Source organism: Mustela putorius, unplaced genomic scaffold (genome assembly GCF_011764305.1).
Source record: "Mustela putorius furo isolate JIRA1106 unplaced genomic scaffold, ASM1176430v1.1 tig00000738_pilon_pilon_pilon, whole genome shotgun sequence".
Lineage (NCBI taxonomy): Eukaryota > Metazoa > Chordata > Mammalia > Carnivora > Mustelidae > Mustela > Mustela putorius.
Window position 1 is genome coordinate 1,120,401 of NW_025421463.1, and position 16,755 is coordinate 1,137,155.

The window sequence follows — 16,755 nt, forward strand, 5'->3', positions numbered from 1 at the left end:
ACTTCGCAGGGACGCGGCGAGCGTTTCCCAGAGGCCGGAAGCGCCGCTCGGCTGCCGCGCCCCGGGCCGCGATCGCGCGCGGGCCCCGGGCTGCTCTCGGCGCCCCAGGCCGGCGCTGCTGGCCAGAGGCCTGCCCACCCGAAGTCGCCGGTCCTGTCCCCAGCCCCGCGCCCCGCTCCCTCGGAGCCCTCGCACTCGGAAACTACGCGCGCCTCTCGTCTCTCTCCCTGCCCCCACGGGCGCCCCCGGGGCCGCAGAAGCGTGCGCGGAGCCCGGGGCGCGGTGCCCAGGTGCAGGGGGAGGCGCGAGGGCCCCGCGCTTGCGCGCCCCACACGCGGAGTGGCACGGGCTGCGGTTGGGGCCCGAGGCCCTGGGGCCTGTCCGTCTGTGCCCGAGGGGCTGCGTCCGTTGACGGCGCGAACTCCAGGCCCCGCGGGGACGCGGCGCAGGAGCACGCGGCCATGCCCCTCCCGAGGGGTCCCGCCTCTCGTCTGGGTCTGGAATCGGTTTCCCTGAGTAAGACCCGGTTGGATCGAAAAACACTTCCTCCCCGCAGCCTTCCCGGATCTGCCCTGCCCTGCCCTGCCCTGCCCTGCCCTGCCCTGCCCGAGCCACCGAGCTAATGATTATTTCTTCTCTCCTCGCACAGTTTTCCGGGCCTGGTCTCAAAGTTGGTTGCTATCCCCAGCCCAGCCCACCCGGGAAGCTTCTGAGGTTCAGCGGCCTGTGAACTTCCGGGCCAGGGCCCTGTGGGGGACCCCTGTGGGGGACGGATGGTGGCCGGGGAGTAAACAGGCGGAAGAGGGCTCCCTGTGCGGGGCGGGGCGGGGCACTCCCCTGAGCCCTCGGGGCTGCCCCCTTCGGAAAGCGCCATCGTGATGATCTCAAGAGAGACGCAGCTTCTCTCGGGTTGTGGAAAATTACTGAGAGGTGGTGCCACCTGGCAGCCTTGAGCGCTCTCGGGGTAGATAAGGGGCTGGCATGGCGCTGGCATGGTCCTGTGCGTGTCACATGGTGTAGTCGTCTGTGTCCTAGCCTCCACCCAGCTGGCGCGAGCCTTAGCGGATGTTGAACAAAAGAGTGAACAGGTGTGTCCGTGAGACACGGAGGCCCAGCGTCCCCAGCCCAGGGACGGACTCCACTCATTGCCGGAGGGGTGGTGCGCTGGTGGGCACGCAACAGGGGCTGCCCGGTGAACCGCTGCAGTTCTTGGAACGGACCTGCTTTTGTGTGCGTGTGCTCACTGCTGTTTATGGAGCACGTGCTACACGCACGTCCTATAAACTCTTCCTGCACATTTTCATCCTCGCGGTCACCGTACCGGGTAGATATTACCCCCCTTGAACAGACCGGACAACAGGACTCGGTATGCAGGCCAAGTTGCAAAGTGGGGATCTGCTGGGAACCGGGGCCAGGGGCTGTCTGGCTACAGAGGGAGGCTGGCACTGGCAGAGAGGAGAGAGGCATAAAGTCCCAGACAAGGTCCCCGGGAGGGGGAAACAGAAAAGACAGCAGCAACCAGCCAACAGTCCTTCCGTCCTGGAGAAGAAGCTGTTGCTTTACTGTGTGGGGAGGCCAACACCACAGCACACAGATGCATAGCACTGGTGTAAGAAGCCCGACATCCAGGCGTCAAACACCCTGGACCACATCTGCCAAGGACAACATACATGGCACACACACACCCTCCCCCTGTGCATTTATGTCCCTGCATGATGCATGCGTGCTGTAGACACTCCAATGGAAAAGGAGCTGATTATGACTTTTGGACACTCCCTCCCCCGTCAGTTTCCTGTAGAAGCTCATGCTGCTCCTGCCTGGCAGCAGGTAGGGCCGCGATGCCAGCGCCGGACGAGGTGGGGTGTGTATGGCTAGTGGGATGGTTCTGCTGGCAGGAGAGGGAGGAAGGGAGCTTCGCAAATGTACCTTGGAAAAGTCGGTCTGGCCTTTTCTCTGCCCCGTCGCCACTCGTGCCCATGCCCCAGCTCAGACCTCCTTGATGCTGACCTAAAAGTTCGCAACAACCTGCTGTAGGGTCTCCACTCAGCAATCCATGTCCCCTACCCCTGCAGCTGTGATATGGCCGGGGCCATATGGCATGGCCACTGAACAAATAGGTACTGCCTACCCACTGTGCTAAGAGCTGAGGACATGGCCCAAGAGCCATCCCCTGAACTCATGGGGCTGACACCATCGGAGGGGAAGCAGGCAGTAAACACGCCTGTCAGGGAAGGATGAGGCTATAAAGAAAAGGGAAGTTGGGTGAGGGACAGACCCCACAACAAAGATGAAAGGGTGATGCACAGACCAGGGAGAAATTCGCAAGACGCATATCAGAGCAAGGACCCAATCTAGAATATAGAACGCATTCTAAGACAAACAACCCAATTTTCTAGAAACTTGAGCACATGCTTCGTCGGTGTAGCTCCGTGGATGGCAAATAAGAACATGAAAAGATGCAAATCGAACCCCTAATGAGACAGCACCGCGTGCCGCTCGAACGGCCGAAATGAAAAACACCGACCTCACCGACTGTTGCTGAGCGTGTGGAGAAACCGGAACTCTCACGCACGGCCGCTGGGAACGTGAAGTGTTACAACCAGTGCACACCTACCGAAAGGCTAGAATAAAAAATGGTGGGGCGCCTAGGGCAGGGGTTGGGGGGCGCGGGGGACTCAGTCGGTTAAGCGTCTGCCTTTGGCTCAGGTCATGATCCCAGAGTCCCAGGATTGAGCCAAGCATCGGGCTCCCAGCTCAGCAGGGACTCTGTTTCTCCTTCTGACCCTCCCCCCTCCCATGCTCGCTCGCTCGCTCTCTCTCTCAAATAAAATATTTTTCAAAAATAGTGGTAACACCAAATGCTGGGAAGTATGCAGAAAAATCGGCTCATTCACCCACCGCTGGGGAAATGTAAGTGGTTTCCAGCCCCCCTGGAAAGTAGTTTGCTCATTTCTTTAAAAAGTGACCACACACTTGCCCTGTGACCCAACAACTGCACCCTTGGCTCTCCATCCCGGAAGAAAATGAAAATCACTCACGTCAAAGCTCACACACATGTTCACAGCAGCTGTATCCCTAACAGCCCGAGGCTGGAAACACCCAAGTGTGCCTTGGCCAGGGAACGCTGCGGCTGGGGGAAGTGAGAGCAGCCGGCAGCCGGCGGGCAGGACCGCTCCGGCAGTCCCACCGTCGGGGAAAGATTCCAGCTTCTGCACTTGGTGAAACCTGGAGCAGAGCAGCCGTGAGAGGACACGACATGCTAGGAGCACCGACTGCCGAATGGAGAACTGGATGAAGAGGGGGGTGTAAGCAGGGAGACAAGCTGGTAGACAGGCCAGATGCATCTGCGTCCAGGTTCTGGGCCGTCCTTCATGTTCTGACGGCATGTCTGACTTGGGACAAACCTCCCCCACTGACCCTTCGTGTTCGGAGGCCTGGGATTGTCGTACAGGGCACCGGAGTTCACTGGGGGTGGGAGGAGAAAGCAAGCTTTGGAGGACGAGGTGAGGGCCTCCCTGGGCAGGGGAAGGAGCCACAGGGGCCCCAGCAGGAGTTTTTGAGCTCCCGGGGGCAGCCACGTCCCCAGGGTCACCCCACGGCTGGCATAAGGGAGGGACTGGGTGAGCAAGGCGCCCAGGCTGCCCAGAACACCAGCCCTTGCCTCTGGGCAATTGCCATGTCCATCCTCAGATGGTCACATGAGCCATAAAGGAGGGGCAATAGTGACGCAGGCTCCTCTCCAGCCAGGTAGAGGGCTCTGAGGAGGAGGCTAAGAGGAGACAAAATGAATGTGACCTCGGAACTCCAGAGGAGAGCACGGGACATGAGGCTGAGGCCTCACTCAAGGGCATTGTGGCCTCCTCTTCTCTTTTCTCAAGCAGCCCAATGTTGCGTTGTTTGTGAAATTTAAAATTATTAAAACTGGAGGAACAAGAAACACGACATCCCAGGAACTTGTCAATGTTTACTCAGCGTCTGAGTAAACACCACTGACAGGGCCATGGAATATGATCCCAGACCTCAGGCGCTCTGGATCTGGAAATGGTAGGAATCTGAGAAAAAGTACCCCCTCCTCCAGGAAGCCCTCCTGACTATTCCAGCCCTGATTCCTGCAGTGCTTCTAGCCTGACCTGTGTGTTGAAGGCCAAACTGTGCTTGGTGCAAGGCTCTGCTCTGACGACTCCTCCATGCATTTCTGTTCTCCTGCCGAGACGGGTGGCTCCAAGCTTTCCTGAGCCCAGAGTTCGGGGTTTGATTGGGTTGAACTGAATGGCCTCACTTTGTGATTGATCAGATCCCAGGGAAAAAATCACCTGCTTTAGAGCAGGCTACAACAGCAGTCTGACCCTCTTCGCACAGATGAGGTCAAGGGCGCCCAGAGAGGTTCCTCCTTTGCCCCAGGTCACACAGCATGTCTGTGTGATTAGCTAATTTCCGAGCCTTGACTGGGGTGGGCAGGAAGGTGAAGCAATACTTGTGCAGAGGCAGAAGGCTTAGCTGGAAAAGCCCTCCCACCTCGGCCGCGGGACAGCGGGGAGAGGGGCTGCCTCAGAACCTGAGACGGGAGCCAGGAAAATTTCCCCTGTGGGTATATAGAATTAGAAGTTTCTGGGAGGCATCAGTCCAGACCAGAACTCATGAGCCCCACTCAGCATGGCCCACCTGTCTCTGCCCACCAATGCGGGTTATTCTGCTCGGATTGGAGACCGCCGGCTGGCACTTAGCAGACTCTTGGCCTGTGCCTTGAACTCCCCCTCTGCAGGCTGCTGGCTGACCTTCCCTCCTTGCTGCTGCATGGGGGGGGGGGCGTGGGAGCCACATTCCCCAGGGACCGATGGAAGGACTCCAGACAGGCTGGGTTTTCCCCGGAAGTGTGTGTTGGGGTGACACGGTGAGCAGCAGCGCCACTGTCTCCGTGACAGGGAGGTTCTGGGGCTGAGCGGGAGAACGGAGGCCAGAGACAGAGTGCGGTCACAGCGGGTAGGTGGGGGTCAGCTTTCCAGTGAGTTCTCCTCCTGCGCCTTGGGCATCCCTCCTTCCCGGTCCCCATGCTGAACGGGCTCTGTCCTTTGCCTGCTCCGTAGCCCCGTTTAGTGAGCCCAGCCCGTCCCACGGTGCCACGCGTCATGTTTGCTCAGCGTATCAGAAAGCCTGGCGGCCGGATTCGGCTGCGGACACACGCCCGGAATCCCTGCTAGCTGTAGACAACGAAGGAGGAGCCAAGCAAGACCCCAGCGCCCTGCGTTCCACGTGCCCCAGGTTGAGTCCGAAGCAGAAGGGGCCAGGAGGCTGTCACAGGATCATGGGACACCCTGGACCGACCTTTCCTGGGACAGCCTCACCCCCAGGAGGGGAGGAAGGTGAGGCAGGAAGCCTCAGACCTCATCGGAACCCGAGGATGGGACACCGGCTCCCGGCAGCCTCCCGGGAAGATGCGGAGGCGGGTGCCACTCAGCCTTGTGGCGACAACTCCCACGCCTCCTGGGCTCATCTGTCCAGGGGGGATCCCCGGGGCATTCGGCCAAGACTCAGAGCAGCTGTGGGGAAGTATTTCCTCCAAGGCCTATGTGACTATGCGCAGGGGCCTCCGGGCAGAGGCTGGGAGCTGTTCCCCTCCAGGGACAGCCAGGCCTGAGGTCCCAGTGGCCTGCAACACAAGGTCTCGTGCCCGTGGGCGGCACCCGTGGGCGGCACCCGTGGGCTGAGGCTGTGCTGCATGCACGGGCCTTCTTCCCCCATGCCTTCGGCGGGCAGGGCAGCCCCTGGGCACTGGGCTCCCTCGCTAGAGGGGAACCACCTGATGGCTCTTGAGTTGCCGCTCAGAAGTGGCCACAGCACATCCCGGTGGGGCCTGATGCTGGTGGGGAAGGCAAGCATAACCTTTTCAACATGTGGGGGGCGGGCACGGGGGATCTCCGACTCCTCCAATTCTCCTTTCAGACCGCCACGGAGCTGCCCCCAGCTTTGCAGACCTGAGCACACCACCGTCTCCACTCAGCTCCACCGGCTACATCAGAGGCAACTTCTAAGTGACCCCAAAGTCCTGATACCCTCCGACCCAACCTGCTTGTCCCCCATTTTGGTTGAGGGCACCACCAGGGACCCAGCAGCCCCGGCCCCCGGCCCAGAAGTCACACCCAAACTCCGTTTGCCCCTTCCTGCCCTTGCCACGTGCCGAGCTGGGCGACACGGGGTCACGGACATGAATCGTGCTCCCCAGCTCAGTCTGGACACCGTTGCAGACAGAGACAACTGCGCGGAGGGAGCCGTCATGGAGGGAGGCCCAGTAATGACAGCCGAAAGGCCCAGTTCCATTTCATCCTCACGAACGCATGGCGGGCGCACAGCATTCCGCACCCCACTCCCGGCACCTTGTTTATAAATGAGGCCGCAGAGCCGGCAGGAGGCACAGTGCGTCTCCCAGGGTCTCCCGGCTGACAGGTGCGTCAGATCTGTCTGATTCCAGGGAGGCCAGCAGCCTCTCCCGACAGTCTCCCTGGGGCCAGTAGCAGGACCACATTAACCCTCCCTGGGGAGAGGAGACTCATGACCAAGGGAACTGGGTCCTGCCTGAGTGAGGGACACAAGGTCATTCATTCGCTCACTTCCTCACGGCCCCAGGATGGGTCTGCCCATCTGTGTTCCAGCGGCTTGTCCCTCCAGCTTTTGTGTCGTGAGCTAGTGCTGAGGTGTCCCCATAGCTGGAGGGACACCTGCCCTGGGCCCTCAATCACCCAGGCCAGCGGTAAGAGGACTTGGCATCAAGGGACAGCGACAGACCCGCTGCTCCAGAGAGGTGGGAGTTTTTGCTAACAGAGAGGGGCTTGGGTTACCGCGGGCGGGGAGGGGTCTTGCTTTTCAAATAGCGGGGTAGGGAATGGATCCAGACCCAAGTCCATAGAATAATTCTGGGGCCCTCTCCACAGCGACCGAAGCACTCCAGCAGTTTTGATCCTAAAATAAACGTGACGTCACTGGCAGGAACACATAACGGTACGGTCCCTTGGAAAACAATTTGGTGGTTCCCAGCATGTCAGACATAGAACGGCTGTGCAGCCCAGCAATTCCACTCCTAGGTGCACACCCAAGACACCTGAACACAGGCGTTCACCAAAGTCCATGAAGAGGCGTGCCCAGAGCCATGCCGGACGGCAGCGCGGTCACAAGTGCTGGAAAGAAGCCGAGCGTCCACCAGTCAGTCGATGAACGAGACACGGGTAATGCACTGCTTACTCCTCGGCCACAAAAATGAATGAGGTTTGGACGCCCGCCACGATGAGGATAAACCTCAAAAATAGGAGAAAGTGAAAGCAGCCGGGCACAGAAGGTCACCACACGGCGTCTGACTCCATCGATATGAACTGTCCCAAGCAGGTGAATCCGTAGAGGCAGAAAGCAGATCCGTGTCTGTCAGGGGCACAGGGTGGGGGAGGAGGAAACGGGGAGCCCCTGCTTCATAGGTGCAGGGTTTCCTTTTGGGGTGACGAGAAGATTCTGGAACTAGGTAGAAGTGATGATTGCCTAACACTGAGAATGTACGAAATGGCACGGAATTGTTTGCTTTGAAACAGTTAATTTTATGTTATGTCAATCTCACCTCGATTAAAAATAAAATAAAAATAAAGACAGGCATGTTAGAAGCAGAATGCAAACTTGCACGCAGTTCCAACAGCAGCGGACTGCCAGGGAGCGCTTCCTCCCCTCCGCCGCAGCCGGGCATGCTCTGAGGGAAGCGCTGAGGGACTGTCCTAACGGAGCCGGGGTTGGGGAGGACACACAAGACGGGGGAGGCGGGAATTCCAGTGGCTACTCAGGCAGACTCCGGTGTCCTGGAAGACAGTCTGGAGGGATCGGGAGCTAGTCCAAGGCACACCTGGGCTGGGCGCCCCCTAGAGAGCGGCACCATCGCCCCCTCCCATCCCCGCTGCCCAGGGTCTGGGCTCCTCTCAGCTCCGGGGACCCTCAGTGGCTCTGGCTTCTCCAGACCCCTCCCTGCCTTTAGGCTTCTTCCCCTAGCTTCTGCCTCCCTCCTGCCTTCTCTGCCTTGGAACCCTCTAGCAGATCTGTGTGTGTCTCAGCGTCCGTGCCCCCAGAGAACGATCCAGGGCCCTCAGAGCACCCCGTCCCGACACTGGTGATGAAGGCCCGTGGGGAGCATGGCACCTCTCAGGAATGCGGCCTCCTCCAGCCGACGGGGAGTGTTCCTGCTTTACACCCCGGACCTGCTCTGACACGTTTCTTCTTTCAGGGAAAAGGGAAGTGGGACTGTGACTCCTTTTGCTCATTCCCCAAAGGGAAGTAGTCTTACTACCTGGCTCAGGAGAGGGAAGTGAGTCATCTGAGCCGAGAAGCAGGGCTGGGAGAGTCCCTCCATCCCCCAAGTGGACTTGGTACCCCTCTTCTGCCTGCCCACCTTGGGTCTTCAGGGAAAGCTGAGAAGGAGCCTTGAAATTAGCCATTTATATCAGCCCATTTTACAGATGAGGAAGCTGAGCCCCAGAGGGAAGGAGACGGCTGCTGGGGTTGACAGGAGCTGCCAGCAGCTGCCCCCTGGGTGCCCACTTTAGCTTCTAGGACCTCATGGCCAGCAGACCCCAAACACTATCTAATGACTGCACGCACAGCCCGTTTCTCAGGACCCTTTGTCCAGATGTTCCCATAGCCTCAGTTTCCCTAACCCTCACCACCCCGACTCCAATGGAAAATCAGACCCTTGCCCCCACCCTCCAGAGAAATAATCCGACCCCTCCATAGGACACCGACTCATTCACCCACCTTCTCACTCCTTCCTTTAGTACGTCTCTATCGAACTCAGAATCTTAGGAAGATTTTATTAGAAGCCTTCCTGCAAGTTGGACCAACGTGCCCTGTTCCTCGGGTGGGGTCAGGGCGTGAGCACCTGCTGTGCGCAGGCACCCCCCTCCTCACCCCCCCTCCCCACTGTCCCCAGGGTGAGGCCAGCCAGGACAGTGTGGCCGCCCGGCGGGGGGAGCCCGGGTTCAGTCCTGGAGCTTGCTGGTGTACACCTCGGCCCGGTCCAGCGGCGGCCCCCGGTTCACAGATGTGTACGCAGCCTCCGAGGTCCCCAGGGACCTGGGGACGGCCTCCTGCGTGATCTGGGAGTCATGTGTCGTTTCTCTGTCCGAGCTGCCCGTGTCCCTGACCAAGGGGACGAAGAGGGCGAGGGTTAGGGGCACCAAGCAAGTCTAAACCCCTCTAGCTGGCCGGGGAGTCTCTACTTAGACACTGCTTTCCCGGCCGCAGTCTCAGGCACAGCAAACAATGCCCAGACTGAACATAGCAGTCCAGGTGGGAACCATGGGCAGGCTTCCCGGAGGAGGGGACAGTTGCTCTGCCCTGAAGGAGGAGGGTGGGGGCTGGGAAAGGCATTCCAGGCATGTGACAGGAAGCGCTGAGAGTTCTGGGGCCACAGTGGGAAGTCTGGTGGGGCCGGAGCCCCGAAGGGGCCGGGGGAGGGATAAATGCAAGAGCCAGGCCACAGTCAGGTAACAGGAACTTGGGTTCCCGAAGGACCTGTTGTCCGAGAGGAAGGAGGGACAGAAGAATGTCCTCCCACTCCCAGGTCTGGCCAGACACACCAGACTCTTGGTGGCTAATCTTATCTATTATTTGTGTTCTCATTATTAAATGTCAGAAGGCAACCTGATTTGCAAGTTCACTGCCCCCTACTCCATCCTCCCGGCGGCGTTCCCACCGAGCCGATTTCTGTGTGCACTAATTTCACCTACTCCGGGAAGCTTTTCCATCGGCTCTCCCCATCCACGCTGGGACAGGCCCCCTGCCGTCCTCAAAGCCTCCTGGGGGCTCCCTCCCTCTGGCTGAGAAAAGCAGGATTCATTCCCATCCCAAAGAGACTTAGCTCCTGCTGCCGCTTCCTCCGGGAAGCCCACCCTGGTGCTCCAGGTGGGGCCTTCCTCACCTTCCTCTGGATTCCCACAGCACCCGCGGGAGCCCCGATGCACCCCCTTGTGCCAGCCCCCCAGGATCAGAGGATCGTGAGTGCACCTGACACCCACCAGGCAGCCTGTTAACTGCTCCAGACACACACAGGAGACCTCGAGTCCCGACCCAAACACACACACGGCGGAGCCGATGGGAGCCTTGAGAGACCAGGGCTCTGGTCCCAGCTCTGTTTTAACTGGCTGTGTGACCCTGAGCCACCCTTAACCCCTCTGGCCTCAGTTTCCCCACCTGTCCAGCCAGTGGGTGAATCATGACTAAAAAAGCTAAGAGCTGTTCAGGGTCCAGATGCCGCCTAAGAACTCTGCGGGGATCATGTCACTTAACAGTCATGACAGGAAGGACAAGATGTATGAGTATCCCCATTTCCCAGATGAGGACGTTGAGGCATAGAAGGGGAGGTGTTAGGGCTGAGCCCCTCCCTACCCAGCCGGACGACCCCAGGACACTGCTTCCCTCTCCGTGGACCCCCACATGCACACCCAGGATGGAAGGCAGCTCCCTCGCCTTCTGGGGTCACCCCCACCTCGGAAGACCCTCTGGGTGGAGTATGTCCAGGGTGGCCCGCGGTCTTGCCCTCCAGCTGGCAGGTACTCACAAAAGGCTGAGGACGACGGCACCAGCAAAGGCGACGAGCAGGAAGAAGGGCAGGGAGCCCAAGATGGACGTGATGACGATCATGCCTCCGCTTCTCCGGCCGGGCCACGTGTCGATCGCTGAGTATGGGGTGACTGAGGGGACACAGGCCCGCTTAGCCCCCAGACGCTGCACCCCCAGCCTTCTCCCGGGAATACCCGCCATCCCACACCACCCTGGCAGCCACAGATCTCAGGACGAAGCGGGGACCTAGGTCAGAATCTGTCTCCGCCCGGTCCACGGTGCCATTACCTTGCTTGCCCCACACCCTCTTGCCGACTCCCTCGTCTCCTCCTCTTTTAACTGTCTTTCTGGATGATTTTAAACTCTAAACAGACTCAACTCTGGTGAGATGGATGGGACACGGATCACAAGCAAGTAGAGATGAGACAACGGGCCCTGGCATAAGGGGGTGGGGTGCCCCACGACCCCTACTCTGCTCCAGCCTGTGTCACCCTCTGGAACTAAGCGGACAATTTATAGGTTGTCCCGTGAGCTGGCCGCTTTCTGGCCATTCCCATGTAGACCGGACGAGACCCGCATTCTTTAGATCACTCACTGCCGCGCAGGGATTTCGAGTTCCTGTCAAGGGCATTCGGACTCCAGACTCAAGCCTACAGGTCTGTCGGGTCCCAGAGGGCACACTCTTCCCACAAGCCGACCTCAAGCCCTGCCCCAAAAGAGCCAGGCCAAGCGCTTTTGTCTGGATTACTCCAAGGAACCCTGCTGGGGAGGCAGAGCAAGGATTTTTCTTCCCATTTCTCAGATGTGGAGACTGAGGTCCTGAGGGGGGCACAGAGCAGTGAGGCGCAGAGGCTGGGCTTGAACTCGGCACTCATGGTCCCAAGGCAGCCCTGTTGTTGGGGGACCACAATACACGGGCGTGCCACTGGAAGGGTTGGGAGGGGGCCACCCCAGCCACATGTGCACACACGCCTGTCTACACCCCTCACTAGCTATGTGACCTCAAGCAAGCTGTGAGAACTACTTCGTGCCCCACAAGCTTCCCATGGTGGGGGTGGGGGGGCTCTACAGGTTAAATTCTCGGCTCTAGGATGAGCCCATCCTGGCATGAATCTCATCTTGGGGGAGAAGGTTCTAAACTTAGGGTCGGGTGCTGTCAAGGTTGCCGTTGGAAATCTCTTCCATTGCCCCTCAGGTTCAGCAGATACGGTTCTGGGTATAAACCTTGAATGCATTGAGAACCCAGATGGAGGCTTGAGGAGGGACAGGGCAGGGCCACAGGCAGGTGCCTGGGCCTCGGAGCCCCCCGCCTTTAGGAAGCCCACGCAGTCTCCAGAGAACGGGGTGGAGAGGTGGGCAGCACTCCTGCTCCCTTCCAGGCTCGCCCCTGCACTGAGTCCTAGCCTCCGGAACCACCCAGAACCTTCTGGAGCCGTGTCACGTGGCTGTAAGGCCCAGACAAAGGGGCAGGTTGGAAGGGAAAGGCAGGGTCAAGTCCATGACCCTTGGAGGCAAATGCCTTGACTTCACTCGTGCCCGCCTGCTCTTCACCTGCCTCCACCACAGCACCCGGGGCATCTCCGGTCACATCATCTGAAGATGCGTCTCCTCACCAATGCACTGGCCTGCCCGTGACTGGGGAGACTTGACCGAGTGACAGCCCAAGGATCGCCCCCCAGCCCAGACCCTCTACTTACGCCGGTTGGTGCGGATGGGGTCTGACCACAGGGTCTGGTCCTGTACCAAGCCCGTGGACGTGTTGACAAGGACGTACTTGAACCTGCAGGGAGATGGAGAGACGGGGACTTCTGTCTACCCTGTGTGCCCGGCCACAGGCAGGTGAAGAGATTAGGGTGATGGGGGTGGGGGGCAGAGAGGGTCCTTCTAAACGATGGAAGCCATAGGGTGGGCTCTGGGCAGCAGGACAGTCCTGGGCGTGGCCATGGCGCTGTTACCCCCTATTCCTGCCCCCAGACACTTTCCATGAAGACTTCAGCAGCCTTCCTCTCAGCTCCCCTCGGGGACCCCCGACTCCCTGTTATCTGTAGGACGGATATAGCGTATCTGCTGAATACGGACTCAGTCATCCTCATCACATTCTTGCCTTCCACCATTCCCAGCCTGGTCCTTGGTATCACAAAAGGGACTTAAAAAAAAAAAAAAGAAAGAAAGAATATTTATCCCCATCCCAACTGCCCCGGGACAGGACTACCGTTTTATGTAGAAAACCCCAGCTGAAAGTCACTAATCATAAAGGAAGATCAGCACAAGATTCCCACCTGAGGCCTCAGATACGGTCAGTTTAAAAAGACGGATGGTCTGAGAACTCGAAACCAACAGCCTCTCCTTTAACACTTGAAAAAAATGAAGACCCTGCGGATCTCTACAGCTTCCTGTGTTTTGCCTAATCTCCCATTTCTCTGGGTTTGAAGAGGAGAATTCCAGACGCTGGGAGATGGGCCTTGTGTCCCCCAGGCAGGAGGCTGGAGGAGGTAGGTGGAGGGGGAGGTTTTCCCACATTAAGAATGTCAGAAGTCAGAGGTCAGAGGTTGAGGATGGGGAGGAGACACTAAAGCTTTCATCCTGCCCTGCTGTGGGGGCCAGAGGAGAGGCGAGCCCTCAGTCAGGTTGGCAGGTGAGCGATGGTCTGGGCCCCAGGTGTGCCTAGCAGGTGCAGAGACTCAACGTTAGGCGTTTCCATGGTAACGGGAGTGGGTGTACCGGGCAAGACCCCATGGCCACGGGATTCTGCACGGAGAAGAAACGAGTGTGAAAGGGAATCAGGGACCTGCTGGGGTCGGGGATGGGGATGGGAGGAGATAAAAAGCACAAGCCAGGGGCGCCTGGGGGGCTCAGTGGGTGAAGCCTCTGCCTTCGACTCAGGTCATGGTCTCAGGGTCCTGGGATCGAGTCCCACATCGGGCTCTCTGCTCAGCGGGGAGCCTGCTTCCCTTCCTCTCTCTCTGCCTGCCTCTCTGTCTACTTGTGATCTCTCTTTGTCAAATAAATAAATAAAATCTTAAAAAAAAAAAAAAAAAAAGCACAAGCCAGGAGGCAGGAAAAGCGAGGATGATGCAGGAGCTGGAAAAGCCCTGAGTGTGGCTCGAGTTCGTGTGAGGCCACTGCTTTTCATGCAGTGACCCCTTCCCTCTCTGGGCCAGCTGGTTTCCTCCCCTGGCGGATGATGTGCATTGGGTAAGTAACCGCCACGCGGGGGGTGAGCCAGGACCAGGCGCAGAATTTGTGGAGTCGTGCAAAATGGAAATGCAGGCCCCCTGTTAAAAAAAAAATGCAGATCTCAAAGTGGCAGTGGTGGAGGATTCAGGCAAGCAGGGGTCCTTCTGAGCACCTGGGGCAGGTCACATGGGCCCGAAGTATGTCCCTTCAGGAGACCCGGGATGGTCCTGGCACAAGAAATGAGGCCCCCCAGGCTGCACCCCTCCTGGGTCTTCCTGAGCAGGGCGGGGGCATAGCGGCCCCTCCCCCGCGACCGCTCACACTCACCTGTATTCCGTGGCTGCAGACAGGGGCGGGTTACAGAGGCCCCAGAAGTTGGGGTCTGACAGGCAGGTCCCGTTGGCACCCACCCTGACAAGGTACGCATTCAGGATTTCTGAGGCCCGGGCCACGTCCCCTAGGGCATCCAAGCTGGGCAAGTCGCTGCAGGGGGACAGGTCAAAGGCCACAGCCTTGTAGGGGCCTCTCCTCCCTCCCTCTGTCTGCTGGAACGTGGAGCTCAGGGGAGTCCTGCTGTCGTCCTGCACAGAGGCGTTCCTGGAGCTCGCTGTAGGGACAGCGGCAGCGGTGAGGCTCCTGGCCACCCCAGGCTCAACAGGACTCCCTCAGCCTGTCACCCAGTCCCCGAACATCCCCTGAGCAGTGCTCTGAGTAGGTGCTGGGCCCCAGGGTCCCAGGCAGGGCCTGCCTCAGGGGCTCCCTGCACGTTGGGGGAGATAGGCAGCAGCACCCCTGGACTTCGGGCAAGAGGACGGCTCCTCCTCCTGCGGGCCAGGACGGGCTGCCGGGTCCTCCCATCCCGACAGACTTCCATCATTTCCCTCCCCGCGAGAGCGCCGGCCCCAACTGTGAATGGGAGAGAAAGAGCCCGCGGCCCAGGGGAGGGCCCCGCATGAGCTCCTGCACACGTCCGGCTACCAGAAATGCAAGAGGGCTGTCACTGGGTTCCTTCTCCCAGAAGCCGGGATTGCTCCAGTGACCAGGCGGGACTGGCCCAGAGCACGCGGGTCCAAGCGCGTGGTTCTGACAAACACTGGCCGTGCCCCACCTGGGCAAGCTGGGCAAGGGCTGGTGCTGGAGGCACCACAGAGATCCGGGCTCACGTTCCAGCCTCTGTTGGTTCCTGGCTCTGTGATGGGACAGATGTCTTGCAATGCTAGGGCTAAGGTATGCAGAGCACTGAGCGTCATGTATGTGCTCAGTGACCAGTGCTGTCTGCACTTCTCCGCTAGCCGGGACATCTCTCTGGGGCAAAGAGGAACGTGTGACTGCAGCACTCAGCCCGGGGCCGGCCCAGGGCAGGCACAGCGTTCTCGCTGAACGGCAGAGCGAGAGCCTCCCACGACCTGCTCCTTTCCTCCTACTGCGGACAGGCCAAGCGAAGCAGAACCCTTACCTAGGTCGACAAGGACATAGAGGTAGATCTCATCGGTGCCGTCAAGGGCCGCTGAGCTGTCAAACATGCAGAGAGGCTTTTCCAAGGCCACCGTGGTGAGGGTGGGGTTGTTGGTGGCAAAGGTCATGCTGGCCAGTTGGGGCTGGAGGTTCACACCTAGAGGAGGCAGTGAGGACGGCAGCTGACCTCCAGTAGAACTGTCCACACCCGCAGGCACACTCTGTGCCACCCGCATGTCTGCATACAACACTGGGCACCTAGGGTGTACGGGCCCTGGGGTTTGACCTTCCCACCGGCCATCTCCGGAATCTGTCTCACACCCAGGCAGCTCCCCAGCCCTCACCAGCCATCCTCCCCACCCAAACCAAGCAGTCCAGACTAACGGCTGCCCTCTCTCCCCACCCATAGACGGCCAGTTGCCAAGGACCCCACTGCCTCTCCAAAGCATCTCCTCACCCAGTCAGCCCAGCCTTGGAGTTCTACTCTTTTCACTGGGACCCCAGAAACCAGCCTCTCCCCAATCCCAGTCCTTTGCTCTAACACGCACGTCTGACCCTGTCACTCTCCTGCTGGGCCCCTTCTGTGGCTGTCCCTGTCTCTCCACAGCACCCATCCAGGGACCTGTGATCCATGAGCCCGGGAACCCCCACCCAAGGAAACTTATTAATCAGTGTTGCCTTTATTATTAGTATCTGAATCCCCAGAGCCTGCGGCGTGGCGCAGAGCAGCATCCTGCCTGTTCCTGGAGCGAACACGCGAAGCTCCCGTCCCTAAGGCCACGCGCCACCCCGGCTCCTCTGAGGACAGCGGGAGGGTCAGGGCCCGGGACTCAGCCGCCCGCCCTCCCAGGGCACGACCCCTTCCCTCTTCCCCGCTCACCCACGCCAAGCCGCAGGCAGCCGAGGGCCAGCAGGGCCCAGAGCGGAGGCATAGCCCGGAACACAGCGCGGGAGCGCGGGCGCGTGGTGCAGGGGACGCCGGAGCCCCGCGCCTTTCACCGTCCGCGCACCTGGACGCCCGGCCCCGCCCCGCCCCGCCCCGCCCCGCCCGCGCCGACCAATCCCCGGCCCCCTCGCGAGCTATTTGCATACGCCCCGCCCCACGACGTGCCAGAGGACCCCACCGGCGATGTGGGACCTCTCCCCGCGCCCTTACCGTAGCGCCAAGGGTGCGCCGCTGGGGTGGGCTGGGGTGGCGCTGTCCCGGCGTCTGGGATACACGGGGGGCTGGGGGCAAGACATCCCCTCTTTGAGCAGCCGCTTCCACCCTGGGAGATGGGGGCGCTAAGTCCCGCAGCTATTTATGGAGACGCCACTAAGCGCCAGGTGCGGGCTGGGCTCTGCTGGAGAAGGACCCGCTAATCCGAGAAGGTGCGTCGCGGAAACCTTGCAGTCCGGGGCCTGTGAGCCCTCCGGGGACCCCAGGGTGACCCTTTGGGTTCACAGGTGCGAGGCCAGGGCGGGAACGGACTCCCGGGAACGCCCAGATGGGGGGAGCGCAGTCCTGCCTCCCAGCCCCTGCTGGTTCAAAAGGCCTGCTCT

General features: G+C 60.0%; 1 protein-coding gene across 1 annotated transcript; it reads right to left on the bottom strand.

Moving 5' to 3' along the window:
• Positions 1 to 8,815: 8,815 nt before the first annotated feature.
• UPK3A (uroplakin 3A) lies at positions 8,816 to 16,231 on the bottom strand. The gene is made up of 6 exons (XM_004771122.3): positions 16,094 to 16,231; positions 15,215 to 15,370; positions 14,086 to 14,365; positions 12,279 to 12,361; positions 10,580 to 10,712; positions 8,816 to 9,159 (listed from the first exon to the last, which is right to left on the bottom strand). Exons 1-6 carry the CDS (start codon positions 16,143 to 16,145, stop codon positions 9,000 to 9,002), a joined length of 864 nt encoding a protein of 287 aa, XP_004771179.2. The 5' UTR covers positions 16,146 to 16,231; the 3' UTR covers positions 8,816 to 8,999.
• Positions 16,232 to 16,755: the final 524 nt, after the last annotated feature.

Excerpts from the sequence above, each read along its gene's own strand:
- UPK3A (XM_004771122.3), bottom strand. The coding sequence starts at position 16,145 with ATGCCTCCGCTCTGGGCCCTGCTGGCCCTCGGCTGCCTGCGGCTTGGC. Across the intron at positions 10,713-12,278 it reads CCCCATCCGCACCAACCGGC|TCACCCCATACTCAGCGATC; the intron begins GTAAGTAGAGGG and ends GTGTCCCCTCAG. Across the intron at positions 9,160-10,579 it reads GCCGTCGTCCTCAGCCTTTT|GGACACGGGCAGCTCGGACA; the intron begins GTGAGTACCTGC and ends CCCCTTGGTCAG.